Source organism: Bufo gargarizans, chromosome 2 (assembly GCF_014858855.1).
Source record: "Bufo gargarizans isolate SCDJY-AF-19 chromosome 2, ASM1485885v1, whole genome shotgun sequence".
Classification (NCBI taxonomy): domain Eukaryota; kingdom Metazoa; phylum Chordata; class Amphibia; order Anura; family Bufonidae; genus Bufo; species Bufo gargarizans.
The window spans coordinates 606,877,565-606,897,772 of NC_058081.1; the positions used below are offsets into that span (position 1 = coordinate 606,877,565).

The window sequence follows — 20,208 nt, forward strand, 5'->3', positions numbered from 1 at the left end:
GTTAGACTGTGGTCTTTCCTAGTTATGTTTTGTTTCGGTATGTTTCTCCTACTGCTGAAGCACAAACTGATATGCTCTCTCCAGGCTGGAGGGGGTATAGCCTGCAGGGGAGGAGCAAACAGCTTTCAGCCTAGTGTCGCCTCCTAGTGGCAGCAGCAAGCTATACCCACGGTCCTGTGTCCCCCAATGAATAAAGCGAGAGAGATTTTACAGGTGAGTTCACAAAAATCTCGTTTTCTGCAGGATGCCTGCACTGCTAAAAGGGATCTATGCTATGGGCTTCAACAGACCTTCCAAAATCCAAGCAACTGCTCTTCCAATGATTCTCGCTGACCCGTGAGTACTGTATATCATTGCTTGTTTTCCAGTGAATAGTCATTGGTAGAATGTATCTATAAGATGTTCGTATTCGCAGGTCATCTAAGAGAATATGTGAATGCCTCCTAGATTGTCATTTTACTTCTGCCTACTTGCACATTAAGGGCTTATGCACACGACCGTATTCCCTCCGAGACACTGGAGCGCACAGCATCATAGGTTACTATGATGCTGTGCGCATCGCGCCTGCGGGATCATTGTCCCGCACTCATATGATCTTATGAGTGCAGGACAATGCGCACAGCATCATAGTACCCTATGATGCTGTGCACTCCCGTGTGCACGATGTATGCCGCTCCGGGACATATGGCCCGCTCACGGACAGTATGCCTCTGGGGGCATACGGTCGTGAGCATGAGCCCTAATTGTGAGCTTCGGTTGTAGGAGTCTACCCAGCACAGGTTAATTATGTCCTATGTGCATATAGAAAACTGCTAGGCAATGTGATGTTTTTTTTTTTTTTTTCTTTTCTTTGCAGACCCCAGAATCTGATTGCCCAGAGCCAGTCAGGTACAGGGAAGACAGCAGCCTTTGTTCTAGCGATGCTCAGCAGGGTTGATGTTGTGAAAAAATATCCACAGGTGAGTGTGAGGGCTTAAACTATACACAGACCATTTAACCCCTTCCTGTCTTATGAGCAAATAACGTATTTATTACACCGTAACAGGTCTACAGTCATATATATATATATATATATATATATATATATATATATATATATATATATATATATATATTTCACATTCACACACTGTAATATATTAACAACACCACAATACACCTAACTACACTAAACACAATTTCTCGCCCATATTCATTGGGGGACACGGGAACCTGTGGGTATAGCTATGTCCTCTAGGAGGCGTTGACACTAGTAAAAGCTGTTAGCTCCTCCCCTGGCAGATATACCCCCTCCAGCCTGGAGAGAGGGCTTCAGTTTTTTTCTAGTGTCAATAGGAGGCAAGACCTCCCTGCCTTAAGCGGGGTGGCTTCTTCGTTTTTATTTTTCCCTTTTAGGTTTGGGAAACAGAGTCTCCCAGCCTCTCTGTTATCCCGGGGAGCAAGGCTGGTGTCTGAGTCCTTCACCGCTCTACCTCCCCACAGAAGCAAAAGGAGGATCCAGGGCAGCCGCTTCCCGCCAGCCAAGGGGTCACCTAGGTCCACCAAAGAAAAAGACTCTCCTGCCATACCAGACTCCTGCCACTCCGGTGCCAGCTGCTGAGGAGTTGACCCTGCTGGAAAATGTGACCTTGTGGGTCCACTTAGGGAGGGTGAAGAGAAGAGGATGAAGATGAGGTGAGTACACGGGATTAGGTAAGTATGGTTAACCCTCTTCCCCCTCTGGCGGCAATTGTTTTAAGGGGTGTATAGGTTTAATGGGCACCGGGCTCCACTTATTGTAGCCCAGGACCCCTGAAGGCAGGCCCCTTCACTCCCCCCTCTGTGCTGATGGTGAACTCGGGCACATAGGGGGTTAATGACCATGTCCTTCAGCTTACATTGGGTGACTGAGCAGGCAGGAAGGGAAGTGGATGAGACTTCCCGCTCCCTGACATCGAACGCCATAATCCGCCCTTTTCGGGAGTGGGCGCCAAGTGCGCTGCTCCGAAAGGGTTAATGCCTGCACTGACCGATGTTGCGGACGCCACTCGCGCCGCAAGGCACTTACTTTAACATGGGGGGACTGCGGTTGCGGGAGTGACTACCTCTGGCCGACACGAGTTCCTGGCCCGCGGGGTGGACATCCCGGTCTGCCGGGCGCCGCGAAAATTTAGGCCCCGGCTTCAAATTGGGGCCTACAGGTCATTCTTTCCTTTCTCCTGTTGTCTTCCCAGCCCACGGGGTGGGCACCCCCGGCCTGGGTGTGCATTTCGCGCACCGCTCTTGGTACCCTCTGGCTGACTGGCAGTGCATCAAAACTTTAGGCCCCGGCTTCACGGCATACTAGGCCGCAACTTTCATCCCCTAGTATGAGAGGGGAGGGCGGCGGGCTGGTGCGAATTCTGCCCGCTGAGCACCGCCCCTGGGCTACAAGTCATTTTTTTTTTTAACCCTTCATGGCCAGCCACTTCTGTTAGGCTGGCACCCGGATTATCAGGGGTTTAGATGGGCAGTGCAAAATTGCTTTAATGTTGCAGTTAACCCCTTCCTGCCTCTTATCCACTTGAGGCTAGGCATCCCAGTTTAAAAAAAAAAAATCCATACGGGCCCTACTCCCCTCAGCCACAAACCACTCTGACTGTGCGGTACGAAACTGGGCCTGTGCCCTATTCCAGACAAAGGAGGACTTCGCATAGTTCCCACTCCACCCTCTGCGGCTGTTGATAACTCTCCACCTGTGCAATACAGTGAAGGACCCCTGAAGGATTCCCAATCCGCCCTCCGGAGCCGTTTGGTTGATAATCCTCCACCTGCGCAATCCAATGGAGGACCTCTGACAGTTCCCAACCCACCCTCCGAGGTCAGTTGGTTGATTATTCTCCACCGGTGCAATACAGTGAAGCGCCTCTGGAACTTCTCAATCCACCCTCCGGGGTCATTTTGTTTGATAACTCTCCACCTGCGCATTCCAATGGAGTACCTCTGGAAGTCCCAATCCACCCTCCGGGGTCGTTTGGTTGATAATGCACCGCCTGCGCAATCCAGTGGATGGACCTCTAGAATTCCCATTGCACTCTCTGGGTAGTTTGGTTGATAAGCCCCCACCTGCACAGTCCAATACTGCCAGGGGCGACATTCTGAGGGGTAGACTAGTGAGCAAGCAGACCACAGTAGGACATCCTTTCTCTGCGGATATCTCCACACCTCCACCCTTCCTCCCTGGGTCACGCTCAGACATACCCTCCCTCCCCGGAGAGCCAGCAGTACTTGTTGTATGCATTACCCCCTTCCATATGCAGAGTAATTGCACTACTACAGGATACAGTACTTTCCTTATATATTGTCCCCTTCCATAGGTGGACTAAGTACAATAACACTGGTTTTCAGTGCCAGACGTATGCATTCCCCCTTCTTAGGTGGTGGAATTGCATCTCCACTGGGTTCAGTACTTGCTGTATGCATTAGCCCCTTCCATAGGTGGCGTGATGACATATGATCTAGTTCCCACCGTAGGCATTGACACCCCTTCATAGGTGGAGTATTTTCCCTGTCACTGACTTAAGTACTTGCTGTATGCATTCCACCTTCCATAGATAGGGTAACTGCACTACCATTGGGTTCGGTCCCGACTGTCGCTCTATCCCTTTCTATAGGAGTGTTGCACATCACCGTGCTTCCTGTTGCATTACCCCCTTCCACAAGTGATCCACTAGCGGGGGAATAACAAAGCATCTTGGGATTCCGCAATTCAACTACGCCACGGCTCTAGATGCCTTATCTTATTTCGCAAGTGGGGCATGGCAACAGTCGGTACCCGGTACTCTTCATCTAGTGGTATATGGGTGCCGCAAGTGGATACAGTGGCTATTTCATATTGTATCCTTTCTTTTGGTGCTGGTTTTGGGCATGATTATAACCTCCTCTGTCTCGTCAGGGGGTTACCTAGCAACACTTGTGTCCTAGAGACCCCCCCCATCTCCATGGGCCTCCACTGTTCCAGTCGGTCATGATGTTGTCCGCATCAATACGTAGTGCGTACACCATTGCACTAATATGGTGAGTACGTTCCAGCGAGTTGAGTTTTCACTGACTCTGTATTCTCTCTCCACCACTCCTCCTTATCTGGGAAAGTGGTTATGCGGGCACTCTGGTTTAGCTACTACAACCAGTTCTCCTCCACAGGTGCAGCTTTTACGCTAATGCTCGAGTTCGTGGTCGCTGCAGTGGGTCCTACCCTGGCGCTAGCTTGGCAGTTGCTCCTGTTCAGCGCCCTTCCAGGTAGTTTTTAAGGTTAGCTCTACTTAACTGGGGCAGTATGGTACCATGGCTTCTACGGGATTGAAACCGCCATTCTGATGCAGAGAGGGTTTTCGATGTCATCTGCACTATGATTCAGGCTAGGAAGCCTGCATCGTCCAGGATCTATTATAGGACCTAGAGGTCCTTCCTGGGCTTCTGTGAAAGCCTGGACACCCCCCCCCCCCACTCCGTTTTTCTCTCCCAACGGTCCTATGCTTTCTACAATCAAGGTTGGACCTTGGTTTAGCCCTTAGTTCCTTGAAGGGTCAGGTGTCGGCGCTTTCTATCCTTTTCTAGCGTCTTCCGGCCCCCCTGGTGCCCATAAAAACCTTCCTTCAGGGGTGGCACATACGGTTCCTCTGTACCATCCTCCTCTACAGCCTTGGGATCTGAATATAGTCCTTTCAGCGCTCCAGACTTCTCCCTTTGAGCCCTTGCGGGAGATGTCACTCTGATTCCTGTCCTGGAAGGTAGTTTTTCTTGTGGCTATCACATCCATCAGACAGGTGTCAGAGTTGGCGGTGCTCTCTTGCAGAGAACCCTTCCTGGTTCTTCACAAGGATAAGGCGGTTCTCCGGACCGTTCCTTCCTTTCTCCCCAGGTGGTCTCTGACTTCCATATCAATGAAGAAATTGTCCTTCCTTCTGTGTCCTTCTCCTTCACACCCTAGGGAAAGGGAGTTACATCATTTGGATGTTTTCAGGGCTCTGAAGATTTATTTAGCAGCCTCCAGTCCCTTCTGGCGTATGGACTCCCTTTTTGTCATTCCGGAAGGTCCTCGAACGGGATTGGCGGCCTTCAAGGTGGCAATCGCATGTTGGATTCGGTCTGCAATTGCTGAAGCATACCGGGGCAGGGTTCCGCCCCTTAGGTGTCAAGGCTCACTCCACCAGAGCGGTGGGCGCATCTTGGGCTCGGAGAAATCTTGCTTCGGCTGCGCAGTTGTGTAAGGAGGCTACTTGGTCCTCCTTACACACATTCACAAAATTTTACCAGGCGCATACTTATGCATCTGCGGACGCTGCCTTGGGCCGCATGGTCTTGCCGGCGACAGTTTTAGATGCCTGCAGGGGACGCTTGCTTCCATGGGTCTGTGTTTTTTTTCCCCTCCCTGTGGACTGCTTTTGAACGTCCCACGGTTCCTGTTTCCCCCAATGAATATGGGTGAGAAAACGAGATTTTTGTGAAACTTACCAGTAAAATCTCTCTAGCTCTTCATTGGGGGACACAGCACCCACCCAGTGTTGTTGTTTGGCCGCAGTTGCTGGTTAGAACCCCGTTGGGTCCTTTGGCATTGTTGGTGTTCCACGTTTTTTTGTTAGTTTGCTTGCCTCTTCTACTGCTTGTACACTAACTGAAGTGCTCTCTCCAGGCTGGAGGGGGTATAGTTGCCATTGGAGGGGCTAACAGCTTTTGCCTAGTGTCAATGCCTCCTAGAGGACATGGCTATACCCACAGTTCCTGTGTCCTTCAATGAAGAGCGAGAAAGAGATTTTTGCAGACCAGGATAATGTATTCCTAGTTGGTGTTGTAACTCACCCTATGTTGTCTTAATAAAAAAATTTTTTTTAAAAAATGAATGATTTCGCATACAGTCCGAAAAACAAACAATAAAACAAACAAAAAAAAAACTAAACATTTGTGTGCCAAAACCAGGTGCGGCTTTAAACGCAGAACAGCTGCTGACCTCTGGCGTATACCTTATGTCTGTGGAGGCTCCAATCTTGGTTTTCGCTCACAATCATTGTAACATAGTAACATAGCACATAAGGCCGAAAAAAGACATTTGTCCATCCAGTTTGGCCTGTCATCCTGCAAGTTGATCCAGAGGAAGGCAAAAAAAAACTGAGGCAGAAGCCAATTTTCCTCACTTTAGGGGAATAAAAAATTCCTTCCTGACTCCAATCAGGCAATCAGAATAACTCCCTGGATCAACGATCCCTCTCTAGTAGCTATATCCTGTAATATTATAACACTCCAGAAATACATCCAGGCCCCTCTTGAATTCCTTTATTGTACTCACCATCACCACCTCCTCAGGCAGAGAGTTCCATAGTCTCACTGCTCTTACCGTAAAGAATCCTCTTCTATGTTTGTGTACAAACCTTCTTTCCTCCAGACGCAGAGGATGTCCCCTCGTCACAGTCACAGTCCTGGGGATAAACAGATGATGGGATAGATGTCTGTACTGACCCCTGATATATTTATACATAGTAATTGGATAAAGTAATCACCCTAATTTTGATAATTTTCAGGGTACTTTAGTTGCCCTTCTCTGGACCCTCTCCAGCTCTATGTCTGCCTTGTTCACTGGAGCCCAGAACTGTACACAGTACTCCATGTGTGGTCTGACTAGCGATTTGTAAAGTGGTAGGACTATGTTCTCAAACAAAAGCTAGCTTGAAAAAGACTGTTGTCGAAACGTTGCTGCTGAATCTGTGGTGTATTAAAGAACACTGAATTGCTTTTGGAGTGCCGTGACCTTCTTCATTTTTACAGGACTATGTTCTCATCACGGGCATCTATGCTCCTTTTGATGCAACCCATTATCTTATTGGCCTTGGCAGCAGCTGCCTGACACTGGTTTTTGCAGCTTAGTTTGCGGTTTATTAAAATTCCTAGATCCTTTTCCATGTCAGTGTTACCGAGTGTTTTACCATTTAGTATGTACGGGTGACTTGCATTATTCCTTCCCGTGTGCATAACTTTACATTTGTCAGTGTTAAACCTTATCTGCCCAAGCCTGCAATCTATCCTGATCCCTCTGTAGCAGTATACTGTCCTCTTCAGTGTTAATTACTTTACACAGTTTGGTGTCATCTGCGAAAATTGATATTTTACTCTGCAAGCCTTCTACAAGATCATTAATAAATATATTGAAGAGAATAGGGCCCAATACTGGCCCCTGAGGTACTCCACTAGTGACAGTGACCCAATCTGAGTATGTACCGTTAATAACCACCTTCTGTTTTCTATCATTGAGCCAGTTACTTACCCACTTACAGATGTTTTCTGCAGGCCGATCATTGATGGAAATCACTGACGTGGGACTAAGACATAAGTGTGCATGGTGGTAGTTGTAGTTTCACAGCAGCCTGAGTGCCAAAGGTAGTTAAAGGAGTCTTTCACCTAATCGGAGCGTTTTAGACCGCTCGGATCAGGTTATAGACTTTGACCCTCATTACAATGTTACCTTTGTTTTATGTGTCCGTCGTACAGATATTAAAAAAAAAACTGTAAAGGGGTGGCGTTACTGGGTGATGTGCCCAGAAAAACACACCTTTCAGCCCTCTGGCCCACCCTTCTGTCCTACTATTACCTCCTTCTCTGCCTCCAGCCGGCTGACGTCACTAGCGGCAAGAAAATAAGTCAGGTTGGGAACTGGCCCGCACCTGCGCACAGCTCTGCCTATTATGGGCATAGGAACAGCTTTTCATATTGCGCATGCGCGGGTCGGCTGTCTTTAGTTGGCCGGCACATGCTCATTTGCATACATTTAAAAAATCAAAAAAATTCCTTTTTTTTTTTTTTTTTTTTTTTTTTTTTTCCTTCTTCTTCTTCTTCAATATCTGGATAAGGGACACATAAAACAAAGGTAACCTTTATAATGAGGGTCAAAGAGTCTATAACCTGATCTGAGCGGTCTAAAATGCTCAGATTAGGTGAAAGACGCCCTACAACGGGGATCAAAGAGAATGTTAACATGCAGCAGATTCCTTTCAGAAATTTCTGTCCACTCCATACATCTGAATTGTGATGTTTTATGTAACATGTGCATGGATTTATTCCAGCCGAATTCCGGTGAGTGGTTTAGGTGTGGAAGTTTCTGTAAGAAATGTTGTGTGTGAATTCTCTCATGCAGACTTCATGGTAACGGTCATTGCACGAGGACCAAGACTGACTTTGTTTTTCAGTTTATTAGACTTTCAAGACAGCAGTAGTTTCCATTAGTAACCTTTTTATTGATTTTCTCCATAGTGTATCTGCCTCAGTCCTACATTTGAATTGGCTTTGCAGACAGGAGAAGTCATAGAGCAAATGGGGAAGTTCTATGATGGCATTGATGTGATCTATGCGATACGAGGGAACAGACGTATGTATCATCCTTTAGGCTGTGTTCGTACATGTTTGATTTGATGTGGATTTGAGCATTAATTCTGCTTCCAACTTTGTGTCGGATGGGGGGAAATCCACCATGGAAATAAATAGCATGCCTCTGATGAAAGTGGAAATTATTATCAAATATGTTCACGTATTACTGCATATAGAACCCATACTGGAAATAATTTGAACTTTGGTAATTCATTTTACACAATACAGTTTATATTTAAGGTGATGGATCCAATATGTGTTACTGGATGGAGTCATTTACTCATAAGGCCTCTTGCACACGACCATATGCCCTCCGAGATATACGGTCCGTGAGCAGGCCATATGTCCCGGAGTGGTATTAATCGTGCGCACGGGAGCACACAGCATCATAGATTACAGTGATGCTGTGCACGTCTGGCCGCCAGTGGGACTATTGTCCCGCACTCATAAAATCATATGAGTGTGGGACAATAGCCCCGCTGGCAGCCCGACGTGCACAGCATCATTGTACTCTATACTCGGACCGTATATCTCGGAGGGCATATGGTCGTGTGCAAGCTGGGTAAGCCTCCTCCCTGAGGATGATATTTATTATCTTCACTGAAACCTTCCTTCTGTCCACAAGGAGTGAGTTCTTCCTCTTGGGTGACAGTTCTCTGTTAGGGCTAAAATGTACTGAACTAAGTGTCTTCCGCTATGCTTGTGTCCCCTAGGGGAGAGAAAGCATTAAAGGCAAACTGTCTCAGAAGAAGTGTGTGTTATGTAAAAAGGACTCTCTGCCTCTTCAAAAAAATCTGTGCCCAAGATGTACTAACAGGGTAGTCTCTGAAGAAACTCCTTCCCTAGTAGAAAGCTTAAGAGCCATGATTAAAGAGAAAGTCAGAGCGGCGGTTGATGCAAAACTTTCAGACATCCCTCCTAGAGCCTCCACTTCTAATACCTTATGCTGGAGGAGCAGGCTTCTGACTTTGATGAAGGGGAAGTTTCTTCTGATACAAGCTCTAATGTCTGAGAATGCTCCGGGACGTCCGCTCTGTTCCATTGAAGAGACTGAATCTTTGTTAAAAACTATCAGAGCTACGATAACTTTGGAGGAACCCAGAGAACTTCTTTCGGTCCAGGACCAGATGTTTTTGGGGCTTGCGGATAGGAAGAAACGAGTTTTTCCTGTTCACAACATTAAGAATCTCTTATACATAATGAGTGGAAGGACCCTGAGAAGAGGCAATCGGCATCCAAAATATTTGAGAGGAAGTATCTGTTTGATTCTTGGGACAAACCTCCTAAGGTCGATGCTCCGGTAGCAAGGATTTCCAAGAAATCCTCACTGCCGTTTGAAGATCTGGGGATGCTTAAAGACCCTATGGATAAAAAATAAAAATAAAAATGCGAATCCCTCCTTAAAAAGACCTGGGAGTTATCCATGGCCAAGGTTAAGACCGGGCATATCAGCCACCTCTTTGTGGTTGGGACAGCTAGAGGAGCACATTGAGTCTGGCACTCCCAGGGAGGACATCCTTGCTGATGCCTCAGCTGATATTGTGAAGCTATCAGCAAAGACGGCAGCTCTATCCAATGCCTCCCACAGAGCAATTTGGTTGAGGTCATGGTCTGAAGATACTGTGTCTAAAAATAGATTGTGTTCCCTACCATGTATTTGTTACTGCCTTAGACGAAATCTTGGAGAAAGTCTCTGACAGGGAAAAGGGGTTTCCTACGGAGTCAAAATTCTTCCACCAAAGATGCTCCTCTCGCCCCCAAAGACGTACTAGATTTGACCAGTAGAAAAAAAGAACAGAGTTCTTACTAGCAATCATCTAAGGGGAAAAACAGAGGTTTCCTGTTTAACTCTGACAAAACCGCCCGTTCTTCCTCTCAATGATGCTAGAAGTCCGGTGGGGGGAAGGTTAAGGCTGGGTTCACAAGGGCATTGCGGGTGCGTTGCGGGAAAATGCACGATTTTTCTGTGCGAGTGCAAAGCGTTTTAATGCATTTTGCACATGCGTGAGAAAAATCTGCATGTTTGTTACCCAGACCCGAACCCTGACTTCTTCACAGAAGTTCGGGTTTGGGATTGGTGTTGAATAGATTTTATTTTCCCTTTATAACCATGTTTTGATAGCTTACTTGGACGACTTCCTAATCTCAGGACCAACAGAAAATCACCTGCGGGTTCAGCTTCAGACAGTACGAGACACCCTTTCAGATCTAGGCTGGATCATAAACTTGTAGAAATCTTCTTGTCTTCCCGAACAGAAGAGAATTTTCCTGGGAGTACTGCTAGACTCCCATCAGATGTCTTCTTTTCTTCCATACCAAAAACGGGAAGATTTTATCTGAAAAATGCAAAAATTTTCAACGGCTAAGCATATCCTCAATCGGGGAAATCATGACAGTGCTATGTCTCATGACTCCCACCATTCCATCAGTGAAGTGGTCACAAGCCCACTCGAGGGACCTTCAGTCGTTCCTGTTAAAAGCATGGGACAAGAAGCAAACCTCTTTAAACAAAAAAGTAAAAATTCCGACAAAGGTGAAGATCTGTCATGGTGGACAAAACGGGAGAATCTATCCCGAGGGGTGGAGTGGCGATAAACGAATCGGGTGGTGATTACAACCGATGCAAGCAAGCAAGCAGGGTTTGGGAGCACACATGGAGAGAACCATGAAGCAAGGCCTATGGCAGGCAGATCTGGAAAGAGCATCTTTCAACATGCGGGAACTGAGTGTGGTTTGGCAAGCCCTAAAAACCTTTGCTCCCTCGGTTTGGTTGAAACATGTAAGAATTCTTTCAGACAACACAACCACGGTAGCTTATCTGAATAAACAAGAGGGGAGGAGTCTCTCCCCTCCTCCCCTCTCCCCGCAAAGAAGATCTTAGTCTGCGCAAGGAGAATTTGTTGTCCCTTTCAGTTGTCCAGGAAAGGAAAATCTAGTGGCAGACTTTTTGAGCAGGGAACGGCTAAAAGAAGGAGAATGGAGTCTGAATCCAGTGCTTTTAAATCAAAATTGGGACCTCCAAGGATCGACTTATTTGCCTCAGGCAAGAACAGAAAAGTGAAGAAGTTCTATTCTTTGTCCCTCCAGGATCCGTCTCTGAAAGTACATGCTCTGTCAATTCCTTGGCCCAGAGGGCTCCTCTACGCCTTCCCTCCGTTCCCTCTAATTCCGAAGGTGTGAACAAGTCATTGAAGAAATAGCTCAAGTAATAACACAGTTTTGGCGGTTGGTGCTGAAAAATTTAGCGGGAGAATATTACTGGACTCTTCCTCTGCTGCCAGATCTCTTATCACAGCGTCCGGTTGTTCATCCAAGGATTCCTCAGCTCCGTTTAACTGCCTGGAGGCTGAAAGGACCATCTTGAGAGGCAAGGGCCTTTCTGATGCTGTAATCTCCACTCTTATGCAGAGCAGGAAATCAGTAACTTCGAAAATTTACTTGAGATCCTGGGAAGCCTTTTTACGGTTTGGGAAAGATGCCTGGGACCCCTCCATGGCTCCAAACATTGGACTGATCTTAGAATTCCTACAAACAGGCCTAGACAAAGGTCTGACAGCAGTTTCGGGAAAAGAAGTTGTTTCACAACCTAGACGTCAGGAGATGTGTGCTTGAGTCTACAAAGAACCAGAGGAAGTCAAACCAACTGTTGATTCAGTATGTTTGACTTATTCGGGGGAAGGCAGCTAGCAAGGCGTCCATTGCTCGGTGGATAGTCTTATCTTGTTCTTTGTTATGAAAAAGAGGGTATCTCTCCTCCTGCTAATCTGAAGGCTCATTCCACCAGAGCTTTGGCAGCATCTTGGGCTGAAGGCGCCTCTGCTTCTCTTGAGGAAACTTGTCGGGCAGCCACCTGGTCGAGCCATTGTACTTTCTTTTAAGCACTATAAATTGGATGTCTTGGGCTACTTGCACACTAGCGTTTTTGCTGGATCCGGGAGGGTCCAGCAAAAACCCTTCCGTTATTGATCATAAAACCATCTGTATCTGTTTGAACGGATCTGGTTGTATTATCTTTAACATATTTTTAACATTGCCAAAACGGATTAGTCATTAACTCCATTGACTTGCATTGGGGTCATGACTAATCCGTTTTGCTCTGCATCCCCAGGACGGAAAGCAAAATACAACATGTTGCGGTTTGCTCTCCGGTCTGGGAACGCAACTAAACGGAACGGAATGCATTTTTGAGCATTCCGTTAGTTTAGTCCCCATTGACTATGAATGGGGATAAAACCGAAGCGTTTTTGTTTTTTTTCTTCCCGGTATTGAGCCCGTTACCGGTAAGAGTAATTATCATCATTTTTTGACCCAATATAATTCTCATTCAGTGAATTAGAATATTTGTACAATAAAATTCCAGTCTTCCACCACCCAAAAATCCAGCTTGACTCAGACCAGCAGGAGCAGACTGGAGCTAGAAAACTGACACAAACTGAAATTTCCCGTTTTTGCAATCTCAGACTTAAAAAGTTTACAAACCTTGGTCAGGTCTTTATTGTTCATTGCCTGCATTTTAAGGGTACTTTCACACTTGTGGCAGGACGGATCCGACAGGCTGTTCACCATGTCGGATCCGTCCTGCGGCTATTTCGCCGTGCTCGCGGACCGCCACTCCATCTCCATTGACTATAATGGGGACGGGGGCGGAGCTCCGGTGCAGCACGGCGGTGCACGGCGAAAGCCCGCCGGACTAAAATTGCTGCATGTCAAGCTTTTTAGTCCGGCGGCTTTCCCCGTGCTGCTCCGGAGCTCCGCCCCGTCCCGATTATAGTCAATGGGGACGGAGCGGTGGTCCGCGGGCACGGCGAAATAGCCGCAGGACGGATCAGACATGGTGAACAGCCTGTCGGATCCGTCCTGCCGCAAGTGTGAAAGTAGCCTAAGATGAACGGGATGTTCTTGGCAATATGCACTTTTTATGCTTTACACATGACTCCAGTCATTTACAATAGAACCACTATTAATCTACACGTCAGGAATCTTACTCATTACAGGGAATCTGTCATCAGAAAATGCCATAGTTTGAATCAAGTTTTTGTTAAAAAAAATATTTGGATATTTTTTTTGTTTTGTTTCATGTTCCCATCTGTTTAAAAAATAAAATTAAACCTATAATCGTGCAATTTTCACACTGGTCACTAAGCCTAAAATACTCATTGACACAACTATAATTCACCCAGATAGAAATGTCGGATTGCTGCAGATATATAAATGATTACAGGCGTGGTCTATTTAGACACTAGATCTTGCAACAAGAGGGCGTAAAAGTGCTTTCCCTGCTGCTCTATAAGAAGGTTCTCAGAGGCTACTTTTGTTTACTGTACCTCTTGGTGAGAGATCGTTGACTGCTGCATAGGTCTCTGACACGTTCAAAGACCTTTTGGTCAGTTGAGACATTGAGGGGGAGCAGGATGGTCATTTAGCACACATGGCAAATGGGGTCTGGTCGGCCCAGACAGAGCACTACTAGAGTGATCCTCCAACAAGCATGAGCAGCTCCCAAAGCAGGATAGTGCTCGCCTGAATGTCTGACAGATTGCAACACTTCCTTGGCCTGCCCCCTTGCCAGATTTCATACCAATAGAGCAGGGATGGCCAACATGAGGCTCTCCAGCTGTTGCAAAACTACAACTCCCAGCATGCCTAGACTGCCTACAGCAAAGCATGGTGGGAGTTGTAGTTTTACAACAGCTGGAGAGCCACAGGTTGGCCAGCACTGCAATAGAGCATTTATGGGACCAGTTGGGATGCCAGTTTTGGCAATCTAAAAGTGTCAGGAACTACAGACCTAGCTGCAACATCTGCAGGAAAACGTGCCACAGGATAATGTATGCCTCCATGCCCTCTAATCCTTTTGCACTAGGGCTCAGGCACACAAACTTTTTTCTTTTTTTTTTGGTGGCCTGTATGTGGAACCATTCAGTTCAGTGGGACTGCAAAAAAAATAAAAAATAGGACTGTGCATTCCATGTCCACTTGGCCGTTCTGCAAAAAAATAGAATGTATCCCATTATTGTCCGCCTTCTGGACAATGATAGGACTGTTGTATTAGGGGCCAGCCATTCCTGTTTTGTTGATCCACAATTTGCGGACCACAACACAGTGGTCGTGTGCATGAGCCGTAATATTGTAATCACTTACATATATTATTACATTCACACATAAAGTTTCAATTACAGCTACTACTTCCTGGCGCATTTTGCTTCCTGTCGGCCTCCATGACAGCACTCGCGCTGAACTGACCCTCCTCCAATGAGGTAGGGACAAAGAATACATTTTACCCTCATCCAGCTCCTCCTCGGTGTCTTCCTGTCACTTCCCGGTGGGGAGAGGATCACCAGCACCACAGAAATGTCTGTGATGCAGTTTCCTGTGAGGCAGTAATAAATGGGGGGGGGGGGGAGAAGCAGAGTCACCCGAGGAGGGATGCTACGTACGCTGCCTCTTAGCGGTCAAGCGTCCTCTGTGCGCTCTGCCAGATCATTAAGACAGCAGCAAGGGGGTCTGGCCATGCTGGGTCTCCCTGACTGCTGGCTCTTTTTAGCAAGATTTTTTTTTTTCTCGCCCATTCCATTGGGGGACACAGACCATGGGTATAGCTTAGGCCATTACTAGGAGGAGACACTATGCAAATAATAAAAAACAACTCCCCCTCCACTGGCTTATACCCCCCATGCTCCAACAAGAGGACCTCAGCTTTAGCTTGGTGTCGGATAAGGAGGTGACACTCCTGCTTCTGCAGGGTTGTCCCTGTAGTTTTTTTTCTTTTCCCGTTAGTTTTTTTCTAAACAGAGGACGCAGGGTCGCATGGTGCGTCCCTGGTCTCTCAGTGAAGGGAGCACCGGGGTCGAATGGCCGTCCCCGGCTACCTCCTTTACCCCCTAGAAGATAAGTGGAACCGGGCTCGACCTGCAGCTCCGGTGGCCTACCAGATCCGGGGTCACCTAGTCCTGCCCTCTATTCAGTGCACTGCCACTCCTTGTGCCAGATGACTGAAGAGGTGACCCCATGCTGGCTCGGAACAGAGTGTGAAGACTGCAGAACTCAGATAAGTACATCGGCTCTCCTGCAGCTTCCCCTCCCCCTGTGCTCACACTGTGACACAGTTGTTTAGGGCTTACCTGTAAGAGGGCCGGCTGGTTGAGAGGGAGGAGGGATTCCTTCTTGCCCCCTGTATCCTGGAGGTGGGCGCCATTTTCGGAGTCGGGGTCTGCCTTTTTTCATATTCCCGCGTGCAATTTTTTTTAGAGATTTTTACCCCGCGATTTCTGTGACGCGACTGGGGGGCGGAGCCTATCGCGTCAGCTCCGACGCTTTCGCTTTGCATCAGCGCCTCTCCACGCTTGACTGCTACTCCAGCTCCTCACAGATCACGGCAGGACTGATAGTGTTCTTCAAAACTTTAGGAGACCCTGACTCCGGAATTGCCGCCATCATGCCAAGACCTGGGGCCTCCCAAAAATCGAAAGCGACACTTCAGGTCCCACTGGGATCCTGTAAGGCAGGCATGTCCAAACTGCGGCCCTCCAGCTGTTGCAAAACTACAACTCCCAGCATGCCCTAATAGCTGTAAGCTACCCAGGCATGCTGGGAGTTGTAGTTTTGCAACAGCTGGAGGACCGCAGTTTGGACATGCCTGCTGTAAGGTCTGCTGCTTGCCACTATCGGTTACAGGCTCCTGTGACTCTTGCCTTGCCTCGGGACAGGATTATCCACCGCCTCCTCCCCCCTCCACCAAACCAGCCAAGTCCCTCCTCCGTCCCTTCGGAGCCCGTGGAGCCCTCCTGGGCTTCTGCCATAGCTAGGGCAGCCGCGGACTTGGCCCAAGTCTCGCGCGCGGCCATGGCCTTTATGGAACGCATGGCGGCCACTGATCCTCCGCCTGCGGTGCCTGTGGTTAGCACCCCTCCACCTCCCGGTGCCCCCCACAGAGGACGCTCGACCGCTAAGAGGCAGTGTACGCAGCATCCCTCCTCGGATGACTCTGCTTCCCCCCTCCCCCGTGTTCAGCCTCTCCCTCTCGCAGGGATTACAGGTCTGAAGGGGAAAGGTCCGACTCGGACGAGGACACGGAGCCTGAACCCTCACCTAAGCTCTCCACCATGGCGGCAGACTTGGTCACGGCGGTACGTGACACATTTGACATCCAGGGGGAACCTCCTTCTACTAGTAGCCAGGAATTCCCCCTCTACCACTCCAGAAAACCGGAGGCTGTCACATTCCCCATTCATGGCGAGTTCGCCAAGGTCATTTCTAAGGCTTGGGAACGCCCTAATCAGTTTTTCTGCTACAAGGCGCATGGATTCTCTTTTATCCTTTCCCGGCAGATAACGTGCAGCAGTGGTCTTGAGACATATCCCTGTTATCTACATCCCCTGGCAATAATGGTTGCACATCACTAATTTCATCCAACTGATGTGTAAATAACTCCTCTGAGGGATCAAGTGAAGCCTCCTCCTAAGGTCGACCCGCCGGTGGCCAGATTGGCTAAGAATACGGCAATACCAATCCTGGACGGGTCCTCCCTACAGGACTCAGTTGACAGGCGTTTGGACTCTTTCCAAAGCCATCTTCTCTCTGGCGGGCACATGTCTGCGGCCCGCGTTCGCCTCGGCCTGGGTAGCCAGGGCGCTTTCGGTGTGGTTGCAGCGCCATCATCAGGACCTCGCGGAGCAGGATGCCTCTGCGGACACCCTGAACTTCGTCCTCCGGATGTCCCAGGCGACAACATTTCTGTGAGGCCTCATTGGACGTCAGCACTCTTTGCGTGGATTTCGGCCCTCTCGGTCACGCAGCGAAGGGAGGTCTGGTTGAAGGTCTGGGACGCCGACGCTTCCTCTAAGTGCTCCCTCCCTAACCTCCCCTTTACGGGCTCCAGGCTCTTCGATGCTAAGCTGGATGAGATTATCTCTGACTCTACGAGGGGCAAGAGTGCACACCTGCCCCAATCTAGAGCCAAGCGTGCCTTCAGAGCTCGCCCCTCTGGCTCTAGAAACCAGTCCTTTCGGCGCTTCTCCTCCTCCAGGTCTGCGACAGCCCCTTCCTCTGGCGGCTCTCAAGACTCCGCAAAAAGCCTTCCTTTAAGCCTCAACCTTCCTGGCGTCCACGGGAGTTCTGCCCGCCCCGCGGTTCCCAAGCAGTCATCTGCCTGAAGGTCTGCTCTCCTTTCAGCATGTCTGGAGAGCTCACGTTTAAGACTCCTGGGCCCTGGAAATTGTAACTTCGGTTACAAGATAGAATTAGTTTCCAGACCTCGAACATTTCTTTGTCTCGTGTTCCCGGGGATCCGGCCCGAGCCTCGGCCCCTTTTACAAGCTGTTTCTTCCCTTCTGGTCAGGGGAGTAGTTGTCCCAGTTCCGCTGGAGGAGCAGGGGGCAGGTTTTTACTCAAATCTCTTTGTAGTGCCAAAGAAGAAGGGATCAGCGTGTCCGGTCCTAGACCTGAAGCTGTTAAAAAAAAAAAAAAAAAAAAAAAATCCCTGCGGGTGCGGAGGTTCTGGATGGAATCCCTCCGCTCCGTTATTGCTTCTCCTCTTCCAGGGGAGTTCCTCGCGTTCGTGGACATCCGGGACGCCTATCTGCATGTCCCTATCGCAGAATCTCACCACAGGTTCCTGCGCTTCGCCATTGGCGAACATTATCAGTTCGTTACCGTGCCCTTTGGGCTGGCGACAGCCCCGCGGGATGTGGACTTGATGGCGTCCAGGCTCAACAACAAGGTTCCCATGTTCCTGGCCCGAGCTCGGGATCCGGAGGCGTACGGGGTGGACGTTCTGGTGTCTCCGTGGAAAGACTTCGCACTCCTCTATGCCTCTACTCTCAAAGGTTCTTTGCAGGATCGCGGCAGAAGGAATACCGACCATCCTCATCGCCCCCGATTGGCCTCGCCGCGCCTGGTTCTCGGAGGTCACTCGGATGCTGGCGGATGTTCCGTGGCCTCTTCCTCTCAGGGAGGACCTACTGTCTCAAGGACCTCTCTTCCACCAGAATTTACAACCACTTTGTTAAACGGCGTGGCTGTTGAGACCACCATCTTGAAGAAGAGGGGCTTCTCGGACTCTGTTGTGAAGACCATGATCAAAGCCAGGAAACCAGCTTCTTCACGGATATACTATCGTGCCTGGAAGGCCTTTCTTGCCTTTTGTGAGAAGATGGGCTTTTTTTCCCCCTTCATTTCTCCGTTCCGGTGGTCCTCTCCTTTCTCTAGTCGGGTCTTGAGATGGGAATGTCCCTGAGCTGTCTGAAGGGTCAGGTCTCCGCTCTGGCCATTTTCTTTCAGCGCTCTCTGGCCCTGCTAGGTCCGGTGAGGACCTTCCTGCAGGGGTTGGCGCATTCGGTCCCTCCGTATGTCCCTCCTCTGCCCCCCTGGGATTTGAAACTGGTTCTGTCTTCTCTCCAGGCGGCTCCTTTTGAGCCCCTGAGGGACATTTCCCTGAGTTTTCTCACCTGGAAGGTAGTCTTTTTGGTGGCCATCACCTCTATCAGGAGGGTATCTGAGCTGGCCGCCCTTTCCTCTAAGGAGCCATTTTTGGTCTTCCACAAGGACAAGGTGGTACTGCGCCCTGTCCCTTCCTTTTTGCCCAAGGTGGTCTCCGCCTTCCACCTTAATGAGGACATAGTCCTGCCATCCTTTTTGCCCCGCTCCGGCGAACCCCAAGGAGCGCGCTCTCCTTTCTCTGAATGTTGTCCGTGCTTTACGGGTGTACCTGTCGGTTACTGCCCCATTTCGCCGCTCGGACTCCCTTTTTGTGGTTCCTGAGGAGCCTCTTAAGGGTCTGGCGGCCTCCAAGGTCACTGTGGATTCGGTCGACTATTGCCATGGTCTATTGATCCTGGGGTAGGGTTCCTCCAGTGGGGGCCTCTTGGGCTTCTACATCACAACTTTGTAAGGCAGCCACCTGGTCGTCCTTACATACCTTTACAAAGTTCTACCAGCTGCACTCTTTGGTGTCGGCTGATGCTGCCCTAGGGCGCAAGGTATTGCAGGCTGTGGTTCCAGTTTAACCGTTGGACGTTTTCCCTCTGGAGGATGCTGGTCTTTCCATCCCATGGACTGCTCTAGGACGTCCCATGGTCTGTGTCCCCCAATGGAATGGGCGAGAAAAGGAATTTTTTTGTGAAACTCACCTGTAAAATCTTTTTCTTGTTTTTTCCATTGGCGGACACAGCTCCCACCCATTCTTGTCTGTTGCAGGAGGGGTTGGTTCTATTCTAGTGGGACCTTATGGTTAACGGCCTGATGGCGGTATTCCTTGGTTCTGCTTTTCTTTAATATTTGGTCTCTGATCTCCTTCTCCTACTCCTTTTGCACGCACTGAGGTCCTCCTGTTGGAGCATGGGGGTATAGCCAGTGGAGGAGGAGCAGTTTATTATTTGCATAGTGTCTCCTCCAAGTAATGGCCTAAGCTATACCCATGGTCTGTGTCCCCCAATGGAAAAGACGAGAAAAAGATTTTACAGGTGAGTTTCACAAAAAATCTTTTTTTTTTTTTTTTCTTTTTCTTCTAAAATGTGTCTCTTATAAAGTTAAATACTGGGGCTCATTTCTAAAATAACCCAGATACAGACCCTGGGGTCCTTTTGGTATTTGTATCTTTGGTCTCTTAAATTCACCGGGTCTAGATGATGCTATCCCTGTCTATTCAAAGATTGCTCTTCCAGGCCAAAGTGTTGATAGCCAAACCCACCTACCAGGCAGAGGTTCGTGAACAGTCTGAACACTAGATTAAGATTTGAAAGGGGGATCTACCTGAAAAGGAGATGCCCTGCTAGATTTATGGCAATATGGCAGGGATGGTTTACTGTCCCTGTATTAGCGTCTGCGGCGATGAACTGTCTG

General features: G+C 48.7%; 1 protein-coding gene across 1 annotated transcript in view; it reads left to right on the plus strand.

The window, feature by feature from the left end:
- Positions 1-259: 259 nt before the first annotated feature.
- DDX25 (DEAD-box helicase 25) overlaps positions 260-20,208 on the plus strand; it is a 90,605-nt gene continuing 70,656 nt past the window's right edge. Inside the window, exons 1-3 of the mRNA XM_044277579.1 lie at positions 260-336; positions 857-959; positions 8,257-8,371. Coding sequence (XP_044133514.1) covers positions 275-336; positions 857-959; positions 8,257-8,371 — 280 coding nt within the window. The 5' untranslated portion in view covers positions 260-274. The remainder of the gene's footprint in view (positions 337-856; positions 960-8,256; positions 8,372-20,208) is intronic.